Genomic DNA, 27,558 nt, shown 5'->3' with positions numbered 1-27,558 from the left:
TACAGTGTTTTCATATGTTCATCCATATATTGAAAAGTACATGAAATAATATTAATTTTAATAACATAAGCACAAAATAACAATGACATCTGTAATAAAAGTGGATTACACAGTGACATTTTATGTAAATAACTCTTAAGAATTAGGTAACAGAGACAAATATCAGACAATAGTTCCATTTACTGCATGTAAAAACACTGAAGTGCTATTTGTTCAAAGCTACAAAATACATTTAAAAAGCAGGAAGCGTTTTTATTTCCTTCAAGGAAAAGTACTATAAAATAAGTTACAGTACAGTGAATTTGTCCAAACCGACTTTTGTTCCCGTCTTCCAGCTTTTTGTAAGCACAAACAGAAGTAACTCAGAAGTAAAGAGAGATTGTTTGAAAGTCATCTTCCCCAAAAAGGAATTGTACAGCCGGGCTGTCGTCAGTAACTGCATATCTAGTGTGTTTGGGTGTGTCGTTGCCACACAAATGCTTCTGAAAATGTGAAACACTTGGATCTTCATCTGCAGGTCACATGTCCTGTAGCCTTAGTAGAAAGAACTTTGTACTTCATGAGCTCAGAAAATTTGACAAATACTTCATGTTTAGTCACAATAATACAGAGGTGAGCCCTCATACATCGTCAGCCGGTAAAGGAGGTATGTTGAACCTTGGTCTTGTGAAAAAAGCCATCTTCTCTCTGCAGACAAAGAAGAAAAGTTATAACTTACTTTTAATGTTTTATCCAGTAAAACAGAAGTCAATCATTCTGCTCGAGTTTCTGTTCAAATCTCTTACGTGCTCATTGTTGACTCCTGTCATGTGTACTAACTAAATCAGAATAGTGGGTGAAGAGATTAATCCAATTAAAGTTGGGTAAATGCTGACCATCACACACACCATACTGGTCAAACAAAAGACTAACACACAACAACCAGATACTCCTTCAACAGGGAAACTGGTGAAACGGCAGCGCTCACAGAGTCGGAGCTATGCAGGAGTATTTGGCATTTACCGAGTAAACCTATTATTTAAAACTCATTTAAACATGCTGCACGGATCCATTAACCTGTCGCTGCACCATGTACCAACATTTTAGGTGAGTCCCTACTTTGTTGTAGAGCACGAGCATCTGTGAAAAAAGGCCGTAAACATTTCACTCCTCTACAACAGTGAGTTCACAAACAAGTGCAGCAGCTAACGCAGGAAACACACTCAGTAGAGTTACAGAATGAAAGCTGTGGAACAGCTTCCCAACCTGAATGTCTGCACGGGCAGGGGCTCCTTCTGGCTCTGCCCTCTCATCTGCAGAACCTCTTTGGAAGCCTTCCTCAGCCTCCTCTCTGCTGCCTCCTCTTGACGCTGCTCCTGCTTGCTTTGGCTGGCCTGTGGAGCGGCAAAACAGTCAACGACTGCCACGGTGTGACCGGGCCAAACTGCACGCTGCAAAGTAACCGTGGCGATCCCGCTTCCATTCTCACCTGCCTCTGGGCCTCTCTGAGTAAGCAGCGGAAGCGCTCGTCCCTCAGGGCCCAGTGGGGAAGCTCGGTGGCCTCCTTAGATTGGGGCTCCTCCAGTCTCAGCTTCAGTTCTCTCAGAGAGCTCAGCTCCTCCATCAGCTGCCTCTGACGAGTCCTGCAGGCCTGAAGATCCAGCTCCAGGTCCAGGGAGGTGCGTGTTGGCTGCTCAACTAGAGAGGAGCGGTATGACTGCTGCTGGCACACACAAATACGCCTCAGATAAACAATGGATTAAGACACTCGTACATCCTCAGGCTACAGAACGAATAATGAGGCTGCACCTGCTTATATCGCAATGTTCTTCTTTCCAATGTGTTTCTGACAAAAGGGGATTTCTTTGGTAAAGTTGAGCTGTCACTGTCACTGCGGTATAACTGAAACAAAGGTAAAACCAGCCGTGTTATGGAGAGAGGGCATCACTGATTAATATCCTTAAATCATCTGAATGAATGTAAAACTCACCCTGCAGACATACTGACTCCGGGCGCCGGGTGAGAAGGTCTGAGAGCGAACAATGGTACTGCCACGCATGAACGGCGAAGCGTGGCCCCAGCGACCTCCCCTCTCTTTAGGCCGGACTCGCATCGGCTCTGGGAACACGCCCTCTGTCATGGTGGCCTTCTCCACCTGAGAAAATGTGCGAGCAGCCACTTAAATGTCAGGTATTTTAAAAATGTCTCGGGGGGGTAAAATGAATTACCTACACACTACCACTACTCCAAAGTTCACCTTCAAGGTAGACTGTTTGCTGGTTGTCTGATCACAGCGCCCCCCGGTGGTGATGCAGACGCCCTCTGCGCACAGCCCCTCTGAGCAGGGAGCTGTAAACGCCGTGCTGTTGCTGTTGCTGCAGCCACTGTCCACCGACTCCGCCTGCCAACTCCTGTAAAATACATCTTTGTAATAAAAAAAACAGAACAGAACTTGTATATGACACCACAGAGGCTGGTTCCAATGGCAAGTACAGTCACCTCTCAGATGTGGCCTCCCCACGCTCGTCCCTCTTCTCCAGCCTCTGCAGCTCCAGCTCTGCGTCTCGCTCCTCCAGGTGGGTGGAGGTATTACGTGAGAGCAGACTGCACACAGTGTCCTGGAACGTGAGAGAGCAAACACCATCTTTACAATGTTAAGACCCCCCCCACACACACACACATCCTTTCTGACAGTTTAGAAGTGGCTACCATGGCTCTGGGTCTCTGCTCCTCATCCTGGCTGTCTTGGTGTTTGCGGTGGCTGAGGCTCTTCTGTTCAGGCCTCTGCATCTCTGCTCCGTTTAACATTTGGACTCGCAGCCAGTGGTAAACCATCTCTGCACTCCCCTCGCAGTCTGCCAGGCTGACCTGGGCTGTACCCTGCAGAAACAAACGGATTCAGAAAATCAGAGCTGCCCCTTCATTCTCCACCAGTTGTGGGATTGTTGCTGCAGAGCCTTTCAGACCCACCAGCAGTTCCTCCTGAGCTTGAGGTCCCAGCGAGCAGACAGACAGCTGCAGAGCACACACCGCCAGGGCGTTTGCGGGGACAGGTATGCGGAAGCCTTCATTGAAACTCATCTGGCTTTGTGGCTCCAACGCTGTACAACAGTAGAACGCACAGGCCCTGCTGGCGTCCAGTGGAATCAGGTGCACCTTCACGTACCTGAACATCAACAAAGGAATACGGCACAAATTCACACGGAGTTCTTTATGATGCAATACTTGACCTGGAAGTCTAGAGTCAGCCTGTCCGTCTCACGAGCGAGTAGAGCTGAATTCACAGCACAGACATTTTTAAGGGATGTAAATCGTGACATTGTGTGATGACGTCTGTGGTTATAAAATCAGAACTTTATTAGAGCAGAGCGACAGTCTGGACACGCTTAAAGGGACTGGGTTCACCCGTAGTCTTAAAGGGCTGATGTTCAGTCGGGATTTCTGAAACGTTTAGCCTTCTAACAAAAGAAACATATTAATATACACCTATGCTTTACCATTCTTCTACAAAAAGATGGAAGTGTGGACAACATGCAGAGCAACTAGGCCCATTTGAATCTAGTTGAGTGTAAACATGCTGGAAGACTCGATACTTAACAGCATCATCAGGGTGTGTTAATCTGGTTTTCACAAGCTGGATTTTGTACAATTCTAGTCTGACTGGCATGCCTACCTGTATTTTAAAAGTCCAGTTTTGGTCAGACTAAGATAATATACATTTTCTTTGTAAACATGTCTCAGTGCAGCATTGTAAGTGTCGACGCTCCAGGTAAGCTGCTGCTCTGCAACACCATAAAGTCATTTCCTTTTTATTCTCTCAACTACACATCCAGGTAACTTCTACTTTCTCTTCCTCGAGCGCTTTCTGCATGTAATTTGTTTTACAGCCCGCTTTTCACAAGGTAATAAACCAGCCTAATAACCATCTCACTTTAGGCCACACCCTCCCTTGTTTACCCAAATACAAATCACCGGGAAATGATTCGATCTAACATACATTTTACTTTACGAGGTTTGAGTGTGCACAGGCATTATGATAAAGTAAGAAGAGTTGCTTAATAATTAAGTATGCAGTTTGAATAAATCTCAGACTGTTGAATATCCCCCTGTGGCAAAGTTATTTTCTAACATTTTGACCCAGACAGAAAAGCTCTCCATGAGTTGTTTTTCCTCTTTTCATTTTGCATTCTTTGCTGAATACCTTTCCAAAACGACAGCCTTCATCATCAGAGCTGAAGGTACTCACACTTTATAGCCATCTCTCACAACGGAGCAATTCAAATTCTTGAGTTGAAGCAGGTGCAGTCGAAGAGATTGAGAAGTGGACTCCCACCTGTACAGACAAACAGTTCCACTCAACAACGACAGAAAATGCAGAAATACTAAAAGCCACACTTAACCAACAGTTTACTCACAACAGCCCCAGCTGGATCTGTGTGGGCTCGGTCACAGACGACAGCTCTTTCATGTATGACAGCTCGTCAAACTCTTCTGCCCTGGTGGAGCAAATGAATGAGCAGATTGATCATCTGAGGGTACACAACAGTGTGGTGTTTGTCTACTTTTTGCATGGTCAGGGTGGACTTCTTCTCACCTCCTGCCCCACGCCTCAAACACGCCGCTGTCCGTGGCCAGAGCGTCTTCAGAGACGCCTGCAGAGACTCTCCTGGCTCTCCTGCCACTCCTGTTGGCGCTGTTTCCCCTCAGAGTCACTCCTGCAGAGACAAACAGTCAATTCTCAATAATCATTGGCCGTTTTTTTGTTTTTTCATTTGGGAGAAAGATCACATCTTCACTTGCCAGTGGAGGTGAAAGCTGTCTGAGCCCCGCCATCTCTGTGAACCTTGTTGTCCAGCTGATGCACAGCGGCGGGGCTCGCCGTGTCCTCGCTGCTCAACAAGGCCGTGTGCGGCAGGCTTTGAGACTGGGCCCGCAGCCCCTCCAGCAGGCCACGGCCCGCCTGCTCCATGTACTCCTCCGTCATCTGGGTGAGGGGGCACTCCTGGGGGGCAGAGTGGTACGGTGTGTCCATCGGGGAGCTGGGCGGTGACAGGGAGGAGAGCGAGGAGCGGGAGGAGAGGGAGGCAAGGGACTGCGGGGTGTCGTGGGAGCGTTTGCTTTTGCTCTGGGTCAGAGGGTCAGGAGTGAACATGGAGCAGTCTCTGGACACGGCCTCTGGGGGAAGAAGGTAACGCATGTGGGAGTCAAGCTCTCCCGCCCCCTCGTGGCGCTCATACTGCGGGAGACCGTAGATGTCGCTGAAACTGATGGAGCTCAGGGAGCCTCGGCTGGATGCCAGGGAGCCCCGACTGGAGGCTAGAGAGCCGCGGCTGCTGCTGGACGACACCGTCAGAGAACTGGCTGACAGGCTGGAGACAGAGGAGTGAAGAGCAAATAAGAAGGCAGTGATGGGGAATGAATAAAATCTTTAAGAACGAGCGTGTGCTGCACCTTTTCAGCTGGGTATGAAGGTAGGTGGTGATCCGTGTCGCCTCCTCCAGCTGTCTGAGCAGAACATTTCTCTTCTCCTGCTGCAGGATCCTGTCAGGAGGCACGTGTGATGTTATGACAAATTCCCAGCACAAAGTTCCATGAGAACCTTCCGTGTAACACTTAAGAACATTGGCCATCATGCAAGAACCACTCGTACGAACAGATTTGCTCTTAAGTTGTGTGTAAGAGTGATTTAAGAGAATGCGTGTTCCGACACCGTGTAGAGACGGACAAATGGCTGACATCGCAATTTAGATTCCCAATTCCCCCACACATCCAGGTCCTCACCACCCTTGGATTTTTGGCCAAGGGAAGCTTTCAGAGGGAGATTGGATACAGATTGGTCATGTCCCAGTCCTCTGCGAGTCTTGCGCTCCCCTTGGTCATCAAAGCTCTCATCAGATGGCACCATGGTACATCAAATCCCCATACCGCTGTCGAGCAAGTACTAATTCAGAAGGACTTTCATGCCAAGGCTGGACTGCCAAACATAATTGGAGCAATAGACTGCACACATATACGCATCAAAGCTTCACCTTAAGCGTTTCCTTTCCTCAACCACAAACAGTACCTCTCCATCAATGTCCAAATCACATCAGACTCCAAATACAACCTTTTAAATATTGTTGCTTGGCAGCCCGGGGCAGCACACGACTCCTTTGTGCTGAAAAATAGCGCAGTTGGCACGCGTCTTGGCAAGGCGTGCATGGAGATGGCTGTGACTTGTCTGATTGTTATCAGATTCACCATGCAAACTTCATCAGATTATTTACCTAAAATTCACCATTTTCTCCGGGTGGTCTAGGCTATGCTTTAGCCCCCTGGCTATTGACACCCTTAGTCAGCCGTGTAATGAGTTAGGAACGCTCGTACAACCATTTTTTCTTCATTTCGGTGACATTATGAACCACAGGTGACATGGAATTAACAGCAGGTCCCATAATCACACTGCTGACACTGCTAAAAATGACGGATTCTTCCTTTTGGATCTCTGAAAGCAGAACTTCAATCTCAGAGCCTGTAAAGTTGTTCTTTTTGTGCCTTGGTGCCATTCTCATGACTTAACACTTCCTGGCACAGGAGATAGGACGAGTCGCCTCAGATGGTATTATTTAGGGTGTGGAGTATGCAAATGTACTATCCTTGTGCATGTGCACAGGTGGGATTCTGCAGGTCGTTTACACACTTTTCCGAAGTTAAGAGCATTTCTTGAATCTGAAGTGGTGTGCTCGTACGAGACCTTCATGCGAAAAAAGTGAGAAATTTAGAACAAGAATACGAAAATGTTCTTGCATGAGGCCCAATGTGTGGTCAATTCCAAAATCTAAAACAAGTATTACATCACATCTTGTCCTCTTCTGCTTTGCTGTGACGTCATACAGCCACTGTTTCATTTTTTAGGACAAATTATGAGGGCAGCCTTATTTCCCCTCCAATTACAAGAGCACAGCTGCAAAATGACCAGATATTCTGTGTGTTCTGGTTCTCATTCCCACCATCAGGCAGAATTTACAAACTCAAGTTTCATAAATATTTAGCTGCAGTTCCTACCTTTAATGCCAAGTTTCTGTGTCCATAATTCCCCTTCCTGTTGACTATGAGACAGCAGACATTCATGACTCTCACCTCTGATTGGCTCCCTGGCTTTGGGAGCTGTGGGCCCTCTGCACCTCCTCCTCCAGCCTGGAGCGCTCCTCCTCCAGCTGCAGCAGCGTCTCCGGCGGGTGCTGCTGCTTGCTGACCAGGATGATCTCCTGCAGGAGAGCCTCCTTCTCGCGCAGGAGCTGCATGAAGTCCCGGTCGCGGTCCGCCTCTGCTCGCCCAGACCAGCTCTCACTGTCCAGCTGTGCTAGCTGGTGCTGGATACTCTGCACCCTGACAGAGGAGCAGCGAGAGTCACACAAAGACAGCACGGGTCAGCCCTTTCTTAAAAATGTACCCCTGATATGTGGCACCGGCATGTTGTTGATAAATTACGGATACAGCTGACAAATTTATAGCCAGCGGTGGGTGGGTACAAGCTGTGTTCATTTGGTTACGAGCGTTTGTTTACATAAACTTTGCTGAGAGCCAAATGTGCCTGGCACCCAGACCCAAGAACAAACAGAGCTCGCATGCCATGGTCAAAAGAGAAAGAAAATTAATTTTGCTTTACTCATACCCTGCTGTGTAAGCTCAAGATTACAAAGGGATAAATATTAGCTTTGTTTTCCGACTTCTTAAATAATTATTTTAATTACAAGTAAAGTAACTTCAGCGTTACGTTGGACAGTCAGCAGCCAGAAATATCATCAAGCCTGCATTTCTGTTAGATAACGCACCACTTCTGCAAGAAAAGTGTTGTGTTTTTCATGTTTATTTATCTCATCTTTGCATTGGATCAACACAAAAATAACTCTGAAATGATCAACAAATTTTCAAAATCATGAGAAATATTTATATTTCAAGCATGTGATGTGACTTTAATTTGTAATCAAACTCACCTGCAACCACAACCAGGTGCTTTCAATACAGAAATCCCAATTGCATATTGGAGAAATTTTTTTACTTTATGCAGTCTGGAGAGTCCTAATCGTGGAAAAACCTTTGACAATGCTCTCTGTACCCAAGGCCACGGCACTGCAGCTAATCTCTGGACTGCCACGAAGGATTGTTGGTGGAAAAATAACCTCAATCAACTTCCAAACAAATTCAAGCTGACTTGCAGGTGCAGAGGACAACAGTTTCAGCTCCAACTATCTGTCACCATCTAAATAAAAGAAAATGAAAAATGGGACGCCATAGCAGCAGGCCCAGGGGACCACACTGCTGACACAGAGACAAAAACAAAAAGCCAGATCTTAGTTAGCCAAAACTTCCCAGAGGAAGCAAAAATCCTTCTGGTAAAATGTCTTGCTGACAGATGAGCCTAAAAAGAGCTTTTAGGTAAAACATGTCACTCTACGGTTTACAGAAAAACAAATGAGGCCTTCAGACGCAGAAACACAGTTCCTACAGCTAAACATGAAGGAGATTCACTGCTGTTTTGGAGTTATTTTGCTGTGAAACCTAAAGACCACTAAAGAATTGTGGGGCCGAATGTCAGAAAGCTGAGGCACTGTCAGAGGTCATGGTTCCTACAGTTGGACAATGAATCCAGTTGAACCCAGATCATACTTCAAAAAGCCCCCGGAAATAGTCTAAGTCGAAGGGATGGGAAGTTCAGAAGTGGCAATATCCAAATCCCACAGTGCACCGGTGGGGACGTCTCTAAACAAAACAAACAAAGGGAATAAACAGAAGAACACCAAAGCGTGTGGAACTGCAACAGCTTTCCGGGACGAATGCTGCGTTATCTGACAGCAGTGCGGGGGTGATGATATTTTTGGCGACGACTTTAAGAGCACTTATCTGAGTCCTGCAGATACTCGACTATAATGACAGCATTGAGTGTGGTCATCTTCTGCCTCAGCTACCTGCTGCATCAGGTGGACAGCGCAGACAAGTTTACTCAGACTAAAAAGGGATCTCAGAGAGTGAGCTCTCAGCTTCTATGAAATAACTGTTTATATGTGTTGGATTTCAGACAGAGTGACTCAGTGACAGAGCATGTAAGTTTCCACAGGTCTCCCTTCTCTCCAACTCTCCCTCCCTGATGTCATGGTTGGCATTGCTGTTGCTGGGTCACCACAGCAACATGAATCTTGTTAAAAAAGAATGAGCCAGCGTAATAACAAGGCGACTGCTTCTGCTGCAGCTATCATCCCGCTGTAGCACCTTATGGCTGGAATACACTTTGACCAGGAATGCATCAATAAGCAGATAACACACACCCTATGACAAACCTGGGTATAATTTACAAGCAGCCTTTACGAGGAGTTTCAGGCTCTATCCATTGTTGATTTTGAAAACATAATTTAGTGTGTGCTATCGGAGGGCTGAGATATACATATATATATATATATATATATATATACGTGTGTGTGTGTGTGTAAGCAAACAGTTTGTATATTAAGCCACCTTGCAGAGGAGCAGGCTGTGCACTGAGGCAGAGGGTATGCTGTCCTCTTTCTGGCTGTGCACACAAAGGCAGCACACAGTCAGCAGCAGCATGGCCAGGGAAGAATGTGACCACCCAGCTCTTTCTGCTGGCCAGACATCGCTCAGCGGCCGTGGCCACCGGGCGCAAATACTATTCATAACACATCCTCCCACTCTCCCCTCGGACAGCGCATGGGGCCCGAGGAGCGAGAGAGAGAGGGGCCGACGGGGCCAGTGAGTAGGAGCTGCATGCTGGTGTGTCATAGTACCACTACTGACAAACAAACAGCTGGACACACTTACTTTTTCTTGGCCTCCTCGTACTGCCAGTTGACTTTCACTTTGTCCACCAAATGGGAGGAATCTTGGGAACCATACTTCAGGGAGGAAAAGAAGAAGAAATCAATCATTACTGTTTAGATAATATGATCAGATTATTTCCACTTAGTCACTTGAGATGCATGAAAAATATATAATTCAGCTACACGAGTCATCCTTTGAGCTGCTGATCGTAATTTTTGGTTAGACAGGGAGGAGCGGCATTGCCTCCTACCTCTCCCATGATGTCAGTCTGACAGCCGGTGTCACAGTACTGCTGCAGACTGCATGAGTCACCCACGGTTCCGGTGCTGTTTGGCACCTCGCTGGCTGAGTCGCCGATCGACAGGTTGCTTTGGAAGTTCACCGTCAGCTTAGCCAGGCTCTGCAATATCAAACAGCAACAAACAAAGTGCACTTTTAACACAGATGTGTCTCAAATATAATTCAGCAGGAGCTGATGACAGGGGACAAAAATCTGTTTACAGACTCAGATTTAGCTCTCTCTCTGAAAGTCAGACTGAAAGACTATTCGGTTAGTCATGATCTATTACTACATTGTTTCATTTTTTGCTTTGCTGGCAAAGTCAGAGGTACAGTTGGTGAGTCAGATGTCTGGAAATGTGTTTCATTCAGAGACAATGAGGAGACGCAGCAGAACAGTAGAAGGTAACGGACACTAGGGGTCAGCATCGAATACGTAAACATCAGCTACAAATCCCATTTCCTAAAATGTAACTAAAACTTGAATTTGTCCAATGATAATTCATTTGAACTTTATTTAATAGACACAAGCACAAATTATACAATTTACAGACCAATTTCACTGTATTTAGAAGACATAAACAAATCAAGAATTTGACGGCAACAACACTCAAAAGAAAGTTGGGAGAAGCAAAGAAAGACAGGAAGATCATAGTAACAGCGTTCTGGAAGACTCGTATATGCCTCATCTTTGTAGTTCTTAAAAAAGACTGCAGATATGTTCAAGTCTCTTAAAAACACTCGAGCCGACCGACAGAGATGCTGAAAATCATTCATCTGGACTTGTGTTTGTCAAACGAAAGTTCAAATGAATGAACAAAGCACACGTTTGAGTTTTATTGCGTTCTATGGAGCTTGTACGTGAGCTGTGAAAATCTGTTGGTGGAATACAGAAATGATCTTAAAAACCAATCCAAACAAACAGCAGATACCTGGATGAGGTCCTGCCTCTCCTTCTCGCCTGTGCTGATGGCCTTCTTGATGCTCCGCAGCTCGTTGAAGATGGCCTGAGCCTCGTCCAGCTTGTAGTTTGTCTGACTGCAGGACATCTTCCTGTCAATCCTGTCAAGAGAACATCCGAGACATTGGCACATGGATACCGCCATTTATTTTGGGGCGTGGAGGGAAATCAATTCCTTCAGAAGCTTAAAGACTTTGACTTGTTTTTTTCCTTCCACATCAGTATTTTTGTCTTGGTTGGGAATGACATGAAGACTGACAGAATGCAGTAAAACTGGAAATATCACTGACTAATGCAATTGAGACAATCATGTTAAATGTCAAAAGAACCCTTTGCAGCATTTATTTATCAGTGTGTCATATGTACAATCAGTGAATTCAAGTTCATTTTAAACAAACGGATTCTTGTTAAAAGAATAATTCTCTTATCTCACCTACTAGCAAAAGGTCGGAGCTTTAAATAGGAGGGGAGAGCAGCTTAGTGGTAAATAAAGTCACCAAAACAAAAAAAGCTATCACCACATGAACATCTAAAGTATTTTGTGTGTGGGAGGAAACATTCATGAACAACTCGAGTGTTTTTTTCTTTCAAACTACGGCAACTGATGAGACACAGGGTGTGATAATGGTTTCAACGTATCGATGATAGCAAGTAGAATTACGAAAAGTGTCTCAAAATTATAAGGAAGATAAATACGAAAAATAAATAAATAAACCAATCATGCTGTCCGTGTGTGTGTGTGTGTGTGTGTGCGTGCACGTGGAGGTGCCTGAAGGAGCGTGGCGAGGTGCCTCCTCCATCAGTGGGCCTGGCATGTGGCCTCTCCTCTCACCGCAGCCCGCTTCCTTCACTCTCCTTCAACAGCAGGTACTGTTCATCCGCCCGACCCTGCCTCTTCCTCCAAAAACAAGCCTTGCTTTGTCCCCCCCACCCAACCCCACCCCAGTGGCAGGGCCCGGCAATTTATAAGTTTATATGTTTAGGGGGAAAAAAAAGGCAGTGCCCATTGGCCCGTGCCCCCCCCAAATAAAAAACAACTTTATATATGCTCATTTTTCTTTTGGGCAGTTCAGTTGAGTTCTATAGAAGCAGTGAAAGCGTGTGCAGTGTCAGAAAAATGTGAGAAATTTGTGAAGATAAGGTTTAAGACAGATGAGTAAAAAAGATAGTCTTCCTGTATGTCCATAAGACAGAAAACTGACTCCATGTCCTGAAGTCAAGCTATGTAGTGACAATTTGGGGAGGGGTTGTTGTACACTAACCTGCTTATCTGATGTGACATGACATGGACAACAATTATCTTTATTGCTGACTACAGCTGCGATAGGGGAAAACACAACAGCCAGAAGGGTCTCTCCTGGCCTCAACCCTACTGGGCAAAGACCAATCCACAAAGAACAATAGGACGTGAACACGCAGGCAAACAAAGGTGCGATCGCACACACGAGTGCATGTTCACATGCGAAAGTACACATGCGAAAACTCACATGCGAGGGGGATGCTTCCATGTTTTCTGCCAGCTGTGTATTCTCCTGACTATTCTGGGAATCACTTGAGTTGTGTATTATCTACGAGATAAGGGACTCTTTGCCAGGACTCAGGAAGTGCAGAGGAATTTGCTGCCAGATATCTCTGTGTTTTTGAAACTGCTTTGGAGCCCACACCTCCCCCCTCCTCCTCCTCCTCCTCTCTCCATGGAACAACTTCCTCTCCAGGCTGAGCCTTGGCTCCCTGCACTCCACTGGTGCATCCTCTTCCTGAGGTGGAGTCCCCTTTTCCATCAAAAACTCCCTCCATTTGCCTTTTCTCAAACGCTCTCTTTTTTTTTTCCCTCAGAGAGGTGGAGCTTCTATTTCTAACATGAAATTTGGAAGGGCTCAGAAATGTTCCCAGCACAGAAAGACGCCATGTGTAAGTGTCTGAAAGGCAACACAAACTGAAGAAAAACTTCCACTTCCACACACAATGTGAAAAGGATGTCAAATATCCTCAGTGTCTACGAGGCTCACAGGGCTTTCTGCTGCAAATCTTTGACATTTCACGAATGTTCACCTAAGTTAAACCGAACTGTGTATTTAATAAAAACAGCCGTGGGAACAGTTTTGAAAGTGTTTAAATATGCTAAAGGGACATTTCAAATATTAAACAAATTGAGCATAAAAGGATATGGAAAAGGAAAAGGAGAAGTAGCACAAAGACAGTTTGAGTTGAACCCAAGAGACGAGACCAAACACAGAGGGCGAGAGGGAATAAAGGAGGGAAGAGGCCGCTGGGTGGGGAGCACCAGGGCCGAGTGTTGTAGGAAGGAGAACGGTGGTCATGGGAGGAAGGGCGGACCTGGGACACACATAGGCAGAGGAACACTTACTCCTGTAGGGTCTCCACTCCCATTTCCTTATACTGCAGCTCCTGCTTCACCTGGGCCAGCTCCTGCTTCAGTCGGGAGAGCTGCGGACAGAAGCGAGCACCGGGTTACCATGGCACACAATGGGCTTCTCTCACCACCACCACTGGACTAAACTGCTTAGTCATGACTATTCACTTACAGGAATTCACAGCTATGTTTATACAGAGACACACATGTGTACACGAGCACATCAGCACACACTGGTTGAGAAGACTTTTGAGCGTTTGGAAATGCAGTTCAGCGTTGTCCAAGTCCCGTACACACAGGCTGCTCGTGGCTTTACTTTTGCTTCTTTTCTTTTTTTTTATTCCACTCTGTGCTGCGTTTATGAAGAAGTGGTTGGAGGGTCAGCTGCTGATCATCGAGGTGCCGAGCAAGGCTGACACGACAGATGTGACGCGAAACATTCCAGCATTCGATAACTTTCCTGAGTGAACTTAACGACCTCGTGTCAGCAGTGTAACAGAGTCCTGTGTAAATCTGTGCTTCTGCGGTTTAAAAACATAACTCTTACACTTTTATATCTACAGTATATCCACAAGCATCAACTATGCTCACAGACATTCTGCAATCCATGTCCACAAATTTGCAAACGGCGTGCACAAACCTCCGAGCCATCATTCTGTTGGCTCAGACAGCAAGGAAGTGCACCCGAGTGTGAAGGATTTAAGAGCCACATATTTCTTTGGTAACCTCTTACTCATCATTTCAGGTTAGAATGACCCTGATCCAGGAAACCGTGCGACGGATCTCAGAGAAATGTTCAACTTGGCTTTTTTAGTAAGGGACCTAGCCCTTGCCTGACCCTTCGGTGATCTCATCCTCATCCTCTTGAGCCCCCCGGCCAGAGCCACAGTATCCTGTAAGGGGCCACACCCCAGCCCCCTTCTCTGCCCGAAAGGGCCCCTCACTGTGGCCCATTGTTCTCCTCCAATAATGACTTACCCGCTCTCGTCTACAGGCTATTTCCACTTTGATTTGGTCAGGGTCGTATTTCGCATTTGAGAACGATCCGGAGAGAGCTGTGAACACAAAAAAAGAAAGGGACAGATGGGGATCGACTGTTAGTTAATGGTGGTGATTTTAAGAATAACTTGTGATAGTTGGAGCTGAAAGGGGGAATCAGGTGTCATCTCCCTGTCTTTGCTGTCTGTTTATGCCCTCTGGATGCTTTGTGTGTGACAGCTGGCTGGAGTCAGGGGGTGAACTGGGTGGAGGCGTTTGAAAGGGAAGGTCGGGTGAGGAAGGAATGAGGATTTGGAAGATTTTCTATAGATATGCAACCAACCAACAGTTCAGCAATATATATAATGGTATGTCCAGGCTGAACAATACAGGGTCACCCAAGGTCAGGTTTTTTGTTCTAATGGTGGCTTCAGGTTAAAGACTTTCTCATCCTTTCATTCTCTCCATTTAACACAGGATTGTGTAGATATTCTAAGTCAAGTACGTTAGCCAGGTCTGTGGAGGACAGGAAGTGGACATTGGTGGGCCTTACTGCTGGTGATGGAGAGGTTGTCCTCAGAGAGCTCATGGAAGAGCAACATTTCCTGCTGAGCCAGCTCCAGTCGCTGCTGCTTAACCAGGTACATCTCCTTCTTTGCTTTGAGGGCCTCCTGGGCCACCACAAGGTACTCCTTCAGCATGCGCTCCTGCTCCTGCCGCCATTGAGTCCGCGGGTTCTCAATCTGGGTGGTCTCTGACAAAAGATCCAAACACAGGTGACTAATCAGCAAATAATCTAACAAAGGTGTGTGACTGTCGCTTTTTGAAAATACACACCATTTCTACACTTCATTTCCATTCACAATTGAGCAGAATCTATTGAAAACTAGTTCCAGTAATACATAACACTTCTAATATAGTTTGTATTCAGTCCTGCTTAATTTTTATGATGTGGAAACAAAGGCCTGGTATGTACTCACTGTTAATGTGGTCGATGTAGTAAACACCCACTTGCTGGTCATAAACTTCCTCCCACCCCAGAGGCAGCTCATCTCCAACACAGTCGGCGAATGTCAGCGGTTTGGTGATCCTGAAATGAATGAAAAACACTTGAGTCTAACAGAGGAATATAAATACACATTTTAATAACAGCTACAGTCATCATAAGAGATTGACATACTGATAATTAATGCACACAGCAACACAGTAGCATCAAATCGAAAGCTTTCAACATCATGTCTAACTTTATGGGATTCCAACTCCGACATCGTCTTCAGTTAGTCAGGGAATAGAATTTGATGGCCTTCCAACATAAATCTGGTTTTCTGTTCCCCTTATTATGTAATTTTTCCTGTTAGCAATGAGAGGGGGCCGCAGGGCGCTCCGCCTCGTTTATTATGTAAATAGAGTTTTCACTGTAAATGGAGGGGAAAGAAACAAAAAGTAAACATTCTTGCACATGTTCAACGAGTTTTATGGACTAACCCCTGCAAGATACACAAAAATGTAGCAATTATCCAACAGTGCTCCATTAGCAACATTTGGTTAAAAGGCATAACTTGAAAACCCTTTGACAAAAGCAAGAATTCATGGATATGATAAATGTAAAAGTTTGTAAATGTAACTTTGAGGTAAGACGATGGATATTCATCATGCTAAGGCAGAATTTCTTTGTTGTTGTGATTACAAATGTGCGTCTCGGTCAAGTAGCAAATTAACTCAGCTGGTCAAAATATGAGAATGTTGATAGTTCTGTGAAAGCTGTAAAAATAAGATTCACACTCATTAAACTGTAAACTGACAGACCCTCAAGAGGACATTTAATACACTAAACCAATCCAACCAACCCCCTCTGTCAGGAAGAATGGATATTCTGGGGATTTTGAATAAAAACAAACAAAAAACAAAACAACAATGTATTGAGAAATGTATGCTAGAACAAAACCAAAAAATTTAACCAGTTAATTACAAAGAAGAGGAGAAAACAGCCACTTTCAGGTCAAGCTAACTGAAGGTAACAGAGGTTAGCTTTGAACGATGCTGAAGCTAATCTGCTGGAAACAACTTTGTTATCAGCCTGCTCATACATCAGTGAAAAGGCAGTTCTTAGTCACACAAGTACAAAACTCATATTCAGTTTGTAACATACTGTAAGTAAACATGACTTTTATTGTTCTTGACAGACTTCCCAACTGGCTTCATAAAACTCTCCTTTCTAAAAACTGCTCTTGTAATGATTTATCAAACCAACTTGTCCAGTGACAAGTGGCATTAGCGACTATGACAGGGCAAAGCTAATGACATCAGGCTGATACACGACCATCTCTACAAACCTAACACACAGCAGTGAGCTGTGAAGCGGTGGGTCTGATGACAGCAGAACATACAGTATCTGATTACCATCAATCAGCAAAGACAAAAGGGGGTCCAGCAACCTCTTCCACCACAGTATGCTCACAATGCAGACAGCGCATAAGGCGTGATCCCGGAGAGGTATGCATACAATGAGGGGGACGGCCGAGAGAGTCGCTGAGACATTTCTGCACAGCATTCCTCTGAAGACGGACCCAGCAGCTCTCCTCTCTGCACTCACGGGCTCTGGGACAAACTCTCTCCACTAGATCTTCCTTCTTTTTCAGTCAGAGAAATGGCTTTCAGGCACAGCGCCACTAGCACCGAGGCACATGCCGATAATTCAAAATTAGAAGAAAACGCATTACTCATTCACTCGGAAAAAAAAAGGGCTGTTCCGTCTTAAAAAATATGTTCCAATAAAAGTATCAAGGCGCAGTACTTATTCTGAGAGATGGATGAATCACAAAGACTTGTCAAAAAAACCCTCCAATACCTCAAATTCAATAAACTCCCTTTGCATTTCACACATTTTTGGGAAATTCTACATGCTATGTGGCTTTTGCGCAGCTGTTCATGATAGGAAGAGCGTAATGTTAAGTCGGGATTATCAATTAGCATTACTTCATTTAAAGTGATGAATGAACTTTCACTGAAGTCCGTCTCCCAAAAACTCACTCTTAAATACCTCCAGACTCCCATTAATTATTAGATTATGGAAAGTAAATATATGACTGTGGAAAAATAAAAAATGTGGCCCATTACTTTTCCGTCAACTGACTAAATCCAGTGATTCCTGACCATCAGTATAAATTCACCTCATGATCCGTCATCACGTTTCTGTAAGCACCTCAGCCATGTGTGATTTTTATCTCCCCCTGATGGTTTCCAGCCCTGAAGAAGTCAAACTATTCAGTACTTTACCAGAATAAAAAAACTGAATTCAAAAGAACCACGTTAGGATAGCAAACCCGTGTTTGTTAGAACCACAGCGGCTGCTGACTGCCACAGACTACCAAAAAAAAGAGAAAAACTGACAAAACAGACAATAGCATGATAGCGCCGGGTTGAAAGGAGTCTCACGTGAGCGGTGTGCCAAACGCCAGGGCGAAAGAAACAAGGGCACACCCCCCACCTGCTGCTGTTTAAGTGTTTGTGAAAGGCAAACAAATGTCCAGACATTAACAGCACTTGTAAATACTTCAAAAGAAAACACTCAAGAGAGGTCAGACCTACTTTTGCTGTGAGCTTTTATGTAAATAATGACTAAATGAAAAGCAAAAGGACAAGTCAGAAGCTTTTAAACAACACAGAGTCAAGAGGAGTTGCTTTTAGGATTGACACAAGATAGTTGTACAAACAGAGGAGGAAAGACCCCAAGAAGCCCGGGATGGGAAACTGTGTGACGTCAGAGGGAGGTTAATCCTGAACTGCCTTCTGACCCAGTCAGGGAGACAAAGAGGCAGAGGGAAAAACATGCGTCTCTCACAGATCTGAATCTCAACATCTGAATGTTTGGTTTGTTACGCAGTCTTGTGACAGCAGCCTCTGTTATTCCAAGTCATGTCTCGCTCTCGGGAGAGTCTTTAACCGCTGCACAACAAACTCGCACAGAGGACACACAGCAGTGCAGAGGAGGACACAGAGAGAGGGAAGTGATGACAAGCATGTGGGGGATCCAGCCGTAACAGAGTCTGGTATAATGAAGCTAGTCATGCCGAATGTCAGCATCTTACGGTCTGCTTTAAACAATACGGGATCTTTACGCTCATTTCTAAATCAACAAACTTCAGCCTGCACAGATCTGAGGGTTAATACCCGAGTCACTCCCCTGTCAGACACAGGTACAGGGACCCTTAAGAACCCTTTGTTTGCTGACTAAACCCCAGTTTCTATGGAGCAGTTGTAGAATTATTGGAACACTCATGTGTCTCTCACTCACTGGATATCCACTTCTTGTAGAAATACCTCAATAATGAAATGATACTCAGTCTGCAATGATTCTGCACTATTTAACCTTGGCTTGGAGTTTTCTCATTTGCTCTTAACAGGGTAAACGGTCGTGCAATTTGCAACAGGCAGTCAACAGATGATGATGACTAATGTTTCCTCTCGCTCCACTACTGTGAACATTAAGGCATTTCTGTCAAAAGATGTTCTCAGAGTTCTATCAGAGGCTCTTTTCACCGAGCGGCTTGGCAGCCTTGTTGCTAAACTAGGGGCAATCTGTGAGGGTGTAATGCTCCAGCAGGGCGTACGCAGCATTATTGTTATCTGTGGTCAGCGCCCAGCTTTCTTGGGACAAAATATATCCAGCATTTAGTTGGGACTTGTGCACAGCTTGCACCACGAGAGCTGAATCAAGTCCTTAAACTGCGCATGTTTGACGCTCTGAGCTGTGTGAGATTCTGCCACCTCTAAATTTCTTTGCGGGAGATCATCGTACATGTAAGAACGGCTTGATTCACCGCACAGACGTTGTCTTAAAGGTATCTGAATAGTGATTTTGCCAGATGCCATTATGGCTTTAAATGTTGGAAATGCTATCAGTGAACCCAAGCTGACATGTGGTCTTAACGGGCTCATTTACAGTCACAGCTTCAGACACATTTAGCCGCCTGAAAGAAGAAACAGAAAAATATCTGGATGAGTGCAGCTTTATTGGGAATTAGGCTGTATTAATGTACACTTGAAACTACTGCTTTTACAAAATTATGCAAAAAGTGAAGTTTGAGGAGGCAGTATGTTTGTAGTAATTCAGTCTCCAGCATCACTATGTGGGTGTGTTTGATCAGACCAACAGCTTTATATGCATTTTAAAAGTCTTTCTTGTGTGAAAAAGGCTAATCTGTCAATATAACAACTTTTGAACAAAACTGTGGGAAAACCATCATAATCGTGGCTCATTTATGGGCAGCAACATTTTTTCTTTTGGTCCCAGTTTCTACGTCAAAATAAGGTCATGCAGCGTAAATATCTGCAGTGCTGCTCCAACAAAGCAAGACATCTTCAGCTGTCATCTCAGGCTGTGGATGGTGTCATAAATTAAAAGAATATTTTGATTGGTTCGGCAGCAGTAAATGAAGGCAGTTAAAAGGGGCCAAGGTTTTTGTTCAAACACATTCTCCAGGATGCTCTTTTAGTCCACCAGCGAATGGAAAATGAGACAGTTATCTGAAATGGAAAAAATAGACGTGTTCAGCTGTGGCAGACCGAGATGCTGCAGGGCCTGTAAAATATATTTAGTTGTTGAAGACATTTGCTAATCAGTGCCATCCTGAGGATATTTCTATCTGCAGCGCTGCCATGCCCCCACCCCCGCGCCTGGTGACGGGCTGCTGGATGGGAAAGGCATGTAAAACTGGAGTCTGGGCTGCAGGACCTCGTCTGGACGGGCCATCCCCACCAGCTCCATCGTCTTTGTTTCTGGGCGACGACAAAAAAAAAAATTTCCCCGAAAGAGGACAAAAAAAATAATATTGCAGCTTAAACTTCATTACAGGACCCGAGACGCCGGGTTTTAACACTTTGGATGTGGGCTCAGTTTGACCACAATGTTCTCACAAAGACCTGACAGCCAGACGGCTTCAAGCAGCTAACAAAAGTCAAAGGCACTCTGACCACTGCTTTCTGTCTTACACACTGTTCATAAAAAAATGGAAACACTTTTAATTTAGACACCAATTTCACCACAGCCCAGTGTGGAGTGCACGTGTGTCGGTGTTGTGGAGCTGGGTTTTAGTTGTGTGATATTTCACTGTGTGTGTTAAACCAAGCAGAGTCAACCGCAGGCTAATGAAAATCACGACGACAGACTGGATGAGTCTTATCATCTCTGCAAACCAGCTGCTTCAATCTACAAATAAGAATTGGGGCTTAAGCTCTGCGTAACCAGCATTGCATGTGTGACCAGAAAAAAAAACAACCGAGACGATGACAGTGACACGATGTCACAGGCGAGCACGAAGCCACCGCACAAATTCTGCACGTTTCCCTTTCTGCTCCACAGCCACCTGCTCTCATTCCCATATTGTGACAGTAACAGACTGAGAAAAAAAAAAAAAAAAAGGACCACAAGTGTTGCTGGCCTAAAAATTCCTTTCAGAGTTAAAAAAGAAACGTGAAAACAACTTTGGGAGGAATGTCATTTATGTGCAGCCTCTCTGAGGGCCTGTTGCGGCATTTCAGAGCGAGGCCTACAGCAGCTGACAGACAGGCGGACGGACAGACACCCGCTTCTGCCGTTATGTGTTGAATCTTATGGAAATAGGTCTCTATAAGTAGACTGAGATCCCTGTCTCTGTACACATTTAGACAGCGTCTGGACACATGGAAGGGAGCGGAGCTGCGTCAACTGGGACAAAAGTAAAACTGTCTGGCTATCAGGGCTGGAAGCTCTATCACACTTAAGAGGATATGGTGTTTCTTAGGGGATTTAACTACGCCCACTCCTTAGTTCAGTGTGTTAAACGGTTCCTTTGATAAATGTGTAACGCTGTGGTTAAGCCAGGTGAGAAACTGAACAATTCTCTCATGTCTGTGTGTTAAAAAGGCAACTCCAGCCGGTTAGCTTAGCACAAAGCTGGACACAGAGGGATCAGCTGAGGTGGCTCTGCCCAAAGACTTAAACAGCCAGCCATTAAAAAGAAAAAGAAAATTAAAATAATGCATCTCTTTGTTTGTTCAATCGGTAGAAAATCAAAGATTTAAAATGACAATCGCGACATGAGTGGAGTCTCTCCACGAGACAGCAACTCCATGGTGACAATATGACTCCAGGAAGCAACCGTGCTTTGTGCCAAAAAAATACTCTGGCATGTCCTGTGAGGCCACAGCATGCCGCTTCTACGCCTCACTTTTCAAACTGAAAAAACAAGATATTACAAGGTACTTTGTGATTCTAGGTAGGTGGTAGATGCATCTTTTTCACTTATGAAGTGAGCCAAATCCTCCCTTTCCTGTTTTTAGTCTGTGCTAAGCTGCGTCGTCCAGGAGCCGGTGACATCCTTCTACAAGGAGAGAAAAAGAAGCGCCCGGCCTCGGTCATAATTCTGCAAACCAATCACAAACACTTTACACTAAGCCTTGAAATTAGAATTGGAGGGATTCTCGTTTTAGTGGAACTAAAACATTTATGAACGTCACAGTCGGAGCGAGTTGTTCCAAAGCAGCCACATCTCTCGCTTCTGTTTCAATGCCGCATCTTCACCAGAACTTGCCATTTGGACCATTGTTACACACGGGAAGCAGAATAAGAAGCAAATAAATTGGCTTACCTTTGAAAAAAAGTGAGTCAAGATTATCAGCGAAAAAAAACAGAAACAAGTTACACTTCCCAAAGTGTCAAACTACTCACTTGATGCTTCCCAGCCAATGTGCTCTGAGTAACCCGTGGCTAAGTGCTGTGGTAGGAACAAATGGTCGATGATGGTTAAATTAAATAAATCTTCATTCTGATCCATTTTTACTGTCTTTGAAGAAGATAACTGGCTTCAACAAAAGCACACAAAAAGCTGCCGAATTAAAGCAAAGTAGTGATTATTGGATGTAAAAAAATCAAGCTGGAAAGTACAAAAAGTGAAGACCAAGAAGGGAAATAAGAACTGTGCCGATGTGTGGAAGTGAAAAAAAAAAATACACAAAAAAAAACAACAACAATGGTGGCACAGAGGTTGAGGTTAGTCCACTGAGTCTGGCACGTCCTGTTTAAGTAATGAGAACACGCTCAACCTACAGGTCTGCTTCCTGACTGCAGCTGGTAACGACAAAGCAGAATTTAAGCCTTCGGTGAGGGTCTTACAGGTGTTAATCATGCAGAAAAGTGCAGTGGTCAGGTGGGAAGCTGGACATCAGGGGGGGTGGTAATGTCTGTAACACTAACAGCTGGGGGGGTGGTCCCGGAACATGGAGTAGGGTGAAAGCTCAAGACAAACATATTGTCCACTCATGAAAAAGAACACAGGAAACACTGGGCCAAATGACCCCCAATCAAGCGATGGCATGTTCCTAACACCCCCACACACCAAAAGACAAAAAAGAGCCACCATAATGAAAACAGTGGCGAAAGCAAAACAAAAAAAAACACAGCGGGGTTCAGCGCATGTGAATAACCTTTCAGAGCTGGAAACACAGCTCACCCTTTCCAGAATAATTGAATTTGGTGTGCTTTGTGACCAAGTATAAAGGCCTCCCTTTGCTGAGCGGCAGGCCGGCCATGACTGTTGCATAACAGAGCTAATAAAGGAGGCCTACAGGGCCCAGGATGAGAGGAGGAGGTGAACACGTGGGAACAGCCTCTGTTCTGCTGCTTTGTCTGGGGGGGCCGCGAGCAAGCAGTGCCCCTGGGCATTAGTGTAGGCATGCCTAACATAACGCTCATTCCACAGCAGCAAAAAAGCCCCACAGAAGGGCTGGGCTTATCTGCAGGAGATGGCTGCGAGCTGCTCGAGGTATCCGCTGTCCTCAAAGACAGCAGCATCACAGACACAATACGCACTGTGGCTTTTAAAGAGCAGTGTTTCAAACTATCTGGGCTTGTCCCAAAAAGTTTTGTTTCTGCACAACAGCTAAGATAAACCAAAGAACCTACATGTTAGAGCGAGCTATATGCTCAGATATCCGTTCACACGTTGATCCAATTTTTCACTACATGCTGTCACCTAACCAAAACAACCCCATCTCTTGCTTCTCTCCTGCCCTGCAGATGTCCAGCGTGCCAGCATGAAAATACAAGCGTGAACTTTGCTTGATGCACACAGCTCTCTTACAGCACATCACCATCATCACTGACAATCGTGGTTAAGCTCAATGGCTCTTGAGTTTTGGGGATTCGCAGACGACTCTGTGCACATCAGCAGGCTGGAGGCTCACGCGCATCGGACGAGCCTGGCGGCACGACACGGCAGATCACAGGACGCCAACAGCTGCGCTGATACTCAGAAGTGTTCACACAAGACGTCGCGCTGCACTTCTGTCTCTCAGGCATCGGGAGTTAAACCCGGACTCGTGAATCGACCAGTTTGCTCTTGAAAGATCTCATTTAGGCTCAAGTATTGAGCTCGATTGCAGCTGAGTATCTGTCAGTTACAAAATACACCAGACATGGAAATGTCAACTACATTTGGATCATTTCTCTGATTCCACCTTTGAGAAATCCTTTAACAGTCAGTCATCCTCAGTTATAGACTGCATCTCATTCTGAATGCTTATAACAACACCTGGCAGGTATCAGACAACAATCCTTAAAACTCTATGAAACTACTACTATCACTGCTGCTCCATTCCACTTGAAACTTACGTGCAGGTGATGGAAAGAACAGGATTTTTCGCTGGGGAAACGAAACATCACCTGAAAAAAACTGACACCTTCTTGTAGCTGCTGCATGTTAACAGAAGGTCCGTTTTAGTGCTGGAAAGTGTTGTGATTTATAGGAAAGATGGTATCAGGTGGTGACAGAAGGCATTCTTCTGGTGAGATAAGCAATAAATCACTGAGCCAGCACCAGAACAAATGCAGAAAACATTTTTTTAGCCCTGCAAACGTACAACCTCCTCCCTCATACGCTGACGGCGAGAAGATCTTGTGAAACTGCTATCGGCTCCACACAACAATGGTTAATCAACTTGCAGGGAGGAGGGGGCCTTCAAGGAAATCAGGTTTCTCTTATCTAGATTACATGCAGCTACTACATTCCCGCTGCTGAAATCAGAGGAAAGAAATCGGGTGTAGAAGGTGCCCTGCACAGTTACACCCCAGCGTATACTCTCCTTTTAAATGACCCACTCAGGGAAGACTAAAATTCAAACTGGACGCGTGCCTCCTGCCAAACTTGGAGGGCTGTTTTTGTGATTCTCTTCCTTTCCTTTGTAACACACCAGAGTTAAAATACTTGTTATAATTCTCAGTAATCTCCCAAAGTCTGCTTTGAATGCCTGATTGAGCCCGTTTCTGGGCTGCTGAAATCCCAGTCCCCACAAAAGCACATCCTTGCAGCTTTCCCAGTGGCCCAACTAGCATTCTTCACATATTTCCACAAAGATTTCTGGGAGTTGGAGTTTTAAGCTCTAGCCCCACAACCCTCTGGGACCCTGTTAAGACGTACATGCTAATGGTCACTTTGGGATGACCGGGACACAAACAAGTAGACTTAAGGGCTGTTCTTCACAGACTAATGGTCTCAAGGAGGTGTCTTTTTGTGAAAAGGAAAGGGGAGCTGGATAACAATAGCTCTCTGTTTAGGTTTGTTAGCCAGGAATGTTTCAGGTCACTGGAAGTCATAAATCTGTGAGCTTACTGATGAGTTTCAATGATTGATTGAGGGTTGAAATAGTCATCCCGTTTTCTCTTTCATGAAGATGAAACAGATCTTTGGGGGGGGCAGACTGACACGGTTACTAATGGCTCTGTGCTTAACACGGGCTGTTGGTCTGGTGACACCAAACTCCTCTGAAACATAACAAACCGGAAAGGCTGAGCTGCTGTCTAATTCCTTGTCAAAACACTGTCAGACTTCATGTTTCGAGCGACATAATGGAGACACATTCAAATGAGCAGCATGGGAGGTGACAATGGTGACTATATCTCGTGTTCGCTTCTTCAAGAGTCGGAAAGGCCACAAGTGCTGCCAAATCTCAGCTGATCCGTGGGTTGTAGCTGCTTTATCCACCGCAGACTGGTATCACATTAAAGGGGCCGGGGGAGGTTTACAGCCCAGGTCCCAAAAAACACACACCGTCTTCACTTTTAGTGGCCGACCCTCCCTCCGGCAGCCCTGGCATCGCCTCTGGTACGTTATGGCAGTTTATGAAGTACACTTGTTAAACAACGAAAGTTTGTGTGAATGTATGTAATCCCACTACTCCCAGGCCTCTAGCTTACCTATCCCTGGGGTCAATCCACGAAGTTTGCCGGGTGTTGTGGTCGATAAAAAACACTCTTCCATCGTAATCCCGAGCTTCCTCCCAGCCCGCGGGCAGCGGCAGCTCCGAGCTTTCTCTCCGCTTACTGCCGCTGACCCACGGCATAGCGTCGAGACGGTGAGAGGGCTCAAGCCCCCTGCCCTGCTTTTTATCCCCCCGAAAAAGTCGGTCTTCACTGCATTACAACTAACTCTACCTCGACGCACTGGAGAACAGAAACGCAGATACAAAACTTTCCACCAAAATCCTCTTTTGAAAACGTCCCGCCGGAGGTACATCCACTTTCTTCTTTAAACAAGCCCCCAAAAACACTACGGCAGCGCTCTCACGATCCTCGGTCGTCCATGTTCGCCTCCTCCACCATATTTCATTCCTCCGTGTCCATATTCGGGAGCGGATTTGCATAAACGGTTGGACGTACGACTGAGAGAGCTGCTCTATCCAATGGGGAGAGTTCGGGACTCAAAACTTTCATTAAAGCTAATCAGCGCAACCAAAACACGGCTGATAAATTGTATTTTTAGTGTTACCTCAACGAGAATGAATTCAGCAGCAGCTTTGAATAAAAGCAGCAGCAAACAAGGAAAAACTAATTTAGCTAAAGTTCGTGTTTAGCTTTCAAACAGCTACCTGTTGAGTCGCGTGACGTAACCGAATAGTAACCTCTCGGAATGAGTTATTCCACAATCGCAAAACGTTGGGGAATTGTCTAAAACAGTTAATTTAAACGCGTTCATTTGACTTAAACCCAAGAACAACTCCCCCTGGGCACGCGGACAAACTCACGGCTTGTTGTTTAGTGCGGGTGTGCAGCGGTGGTACAGCAGCGACACCTAGTGTCTGCCAGGGGTATGGCAGCATTTTCCAGTCTCTGCACTGTTATAGACCGGACTGAATGTGCAAAGTTAGAATACTAACAGACCTGTTTGTTTAAAATACATCCACTGGCGGTGGTGGCTCAGTGGTGAGAGTAGGCGTCCAATAACTTAAAGATTGGTGGTTCGATCGCACCGCTCAAAAAGATTGGTGAACTGACAGCTGGAGGAGTGGTAGTCCACCTCCTTGCCACGGCCGAGGTTCCCTTGAGCAAGGCACCGTACCCCCATGCTCCCTGGGCGCTGTGAATGGTTTCCCACCGCTCCAGTGTATGGCATCTGTCTCCATGAGAGTGTGTGCTCAACAGGTGCCTACCTGGATGGGTCAAATGCGGAGGAGTAATTTTGTATATCTCATGTGACGATGACTACATGACACTAAAGTAATCTTAATCTATTTATTACAAACCAATTTCTTCACCAACTGATAACCGCACTTTTTTTTTCTAATGACTTGAAACACCAACAAGTTAACATGTTTAAATATTGACAAGCACAAAAACAGGCCCCCTGAAATTGGAACTTTGATTTGATAATCAAATCAACAAATAGATAATCGAAATATCTAATTGCATGAACAAGGTGATACAATAATTCTCAGTTTGGCACATTGAGGTTGTACGTGTATGCATCGTGGCTCTGAATGGGGAAAGAATTTCAAGTGAATCTGATTGTCTTCAAGGGATGTCGGGGGATTGGCAACTAGTTGAAGTGAATGTGTGATGGTGCCATGAATCACAGCAGCAGTGGAATCGACCTAAAATCAAGTCACACTGCATTTCTTCCACATTCTTTAGAAAGACAGTTGAGCGACTTAGATTTGGCACAGGTGTTAGAAATAGAAACTGGAGTTTGTGTGACAGCCCGGATGGTGTGAAGAACACCACACAACAACATGAACAGATGTTTGATGAACACTGGGAGCACATTCAGATGACACATTGGTTTGAATATAATACTTAGACTCATACTGGGTCCAGGTTGTTTGGCCAGGACAGCCACAGTGCAGAGTAGGTAGAGTAATG

At 45.2% G+C, this 27,558-nt stretch overlaps 1 protein-coding gene across 1 annotated transcript; it reads right to left on the bottom strand.

Moving 5' to 3' along the window:
* Nucleotides 1-41: 41 nt before the first annotated feature.
* wwc3 (WWC family member 3) lies at nucleotides 42-26,340 on the bottom strand. Its single transcript, XM_072390042.1, has 23 exons — nucleotides 25,618-26,340; nucleotides 15,368-15,477; nucleotides 14,941-15,141; nucleotides 14,388-14,464; nucleotides 13,404-13,483; nucleotides 11,007-11,136; nucleotides 10,046-10,195; nucleotides 9,796-9,869; nucleotides 7,099-7,347; nucleotides 5,431-5,520; nucleotides 4,780-5,348; nucleotides 4,574-4,694; nucleotides 4,395-4,475; nucleotides 4,226-4,312; nucleotides 2,950-3,145; nucleotides 2,689-2,859; nucleotides 2,479-2,597; nucleotides 2,237-2,390; nucleotides 1,970-2,134; nucleotides 1,789-1,881; nucleotides 1,469-1,699; nucleotides 1,246-1,373; nucleotides 42-687 (listed from the first exon to the last, which is right to left on the bottom strand). Exons 1-23 carry the CDS (start codon nucleotides 25,761-25,763, stop codon nucleotides 621-623), a joined length of 3,489 nt encoding a protein of 1,162 aa, XP_072246143.1. The 5' UTR covers nucleotides 25,764-26,340; the 3' UTR covers nucleotides 42-620.
* Between the last annotated feature and the right edge of the window lie 1,218 nt (nucleotides 26,341-27,558).

Source organism: Leuresthes tenuis, unplaced genomic scaffold (assembly GCF_036924035.1).
Source record: "Leuresthes tenuis unplaced genomic scaffold, fLeuTen1.0.hap1 SCAF_7, whole genome shotgun sequence".
NCBI lineage: Eukaryota > Metazoa > Chordata > Actinopteri > Atheriniformes > Atherinopsidae > Leuresthes > Leuresthes tenuis.
This window is presented reverse-complemented; position numbering and strand designations above follow the sequence as displayed.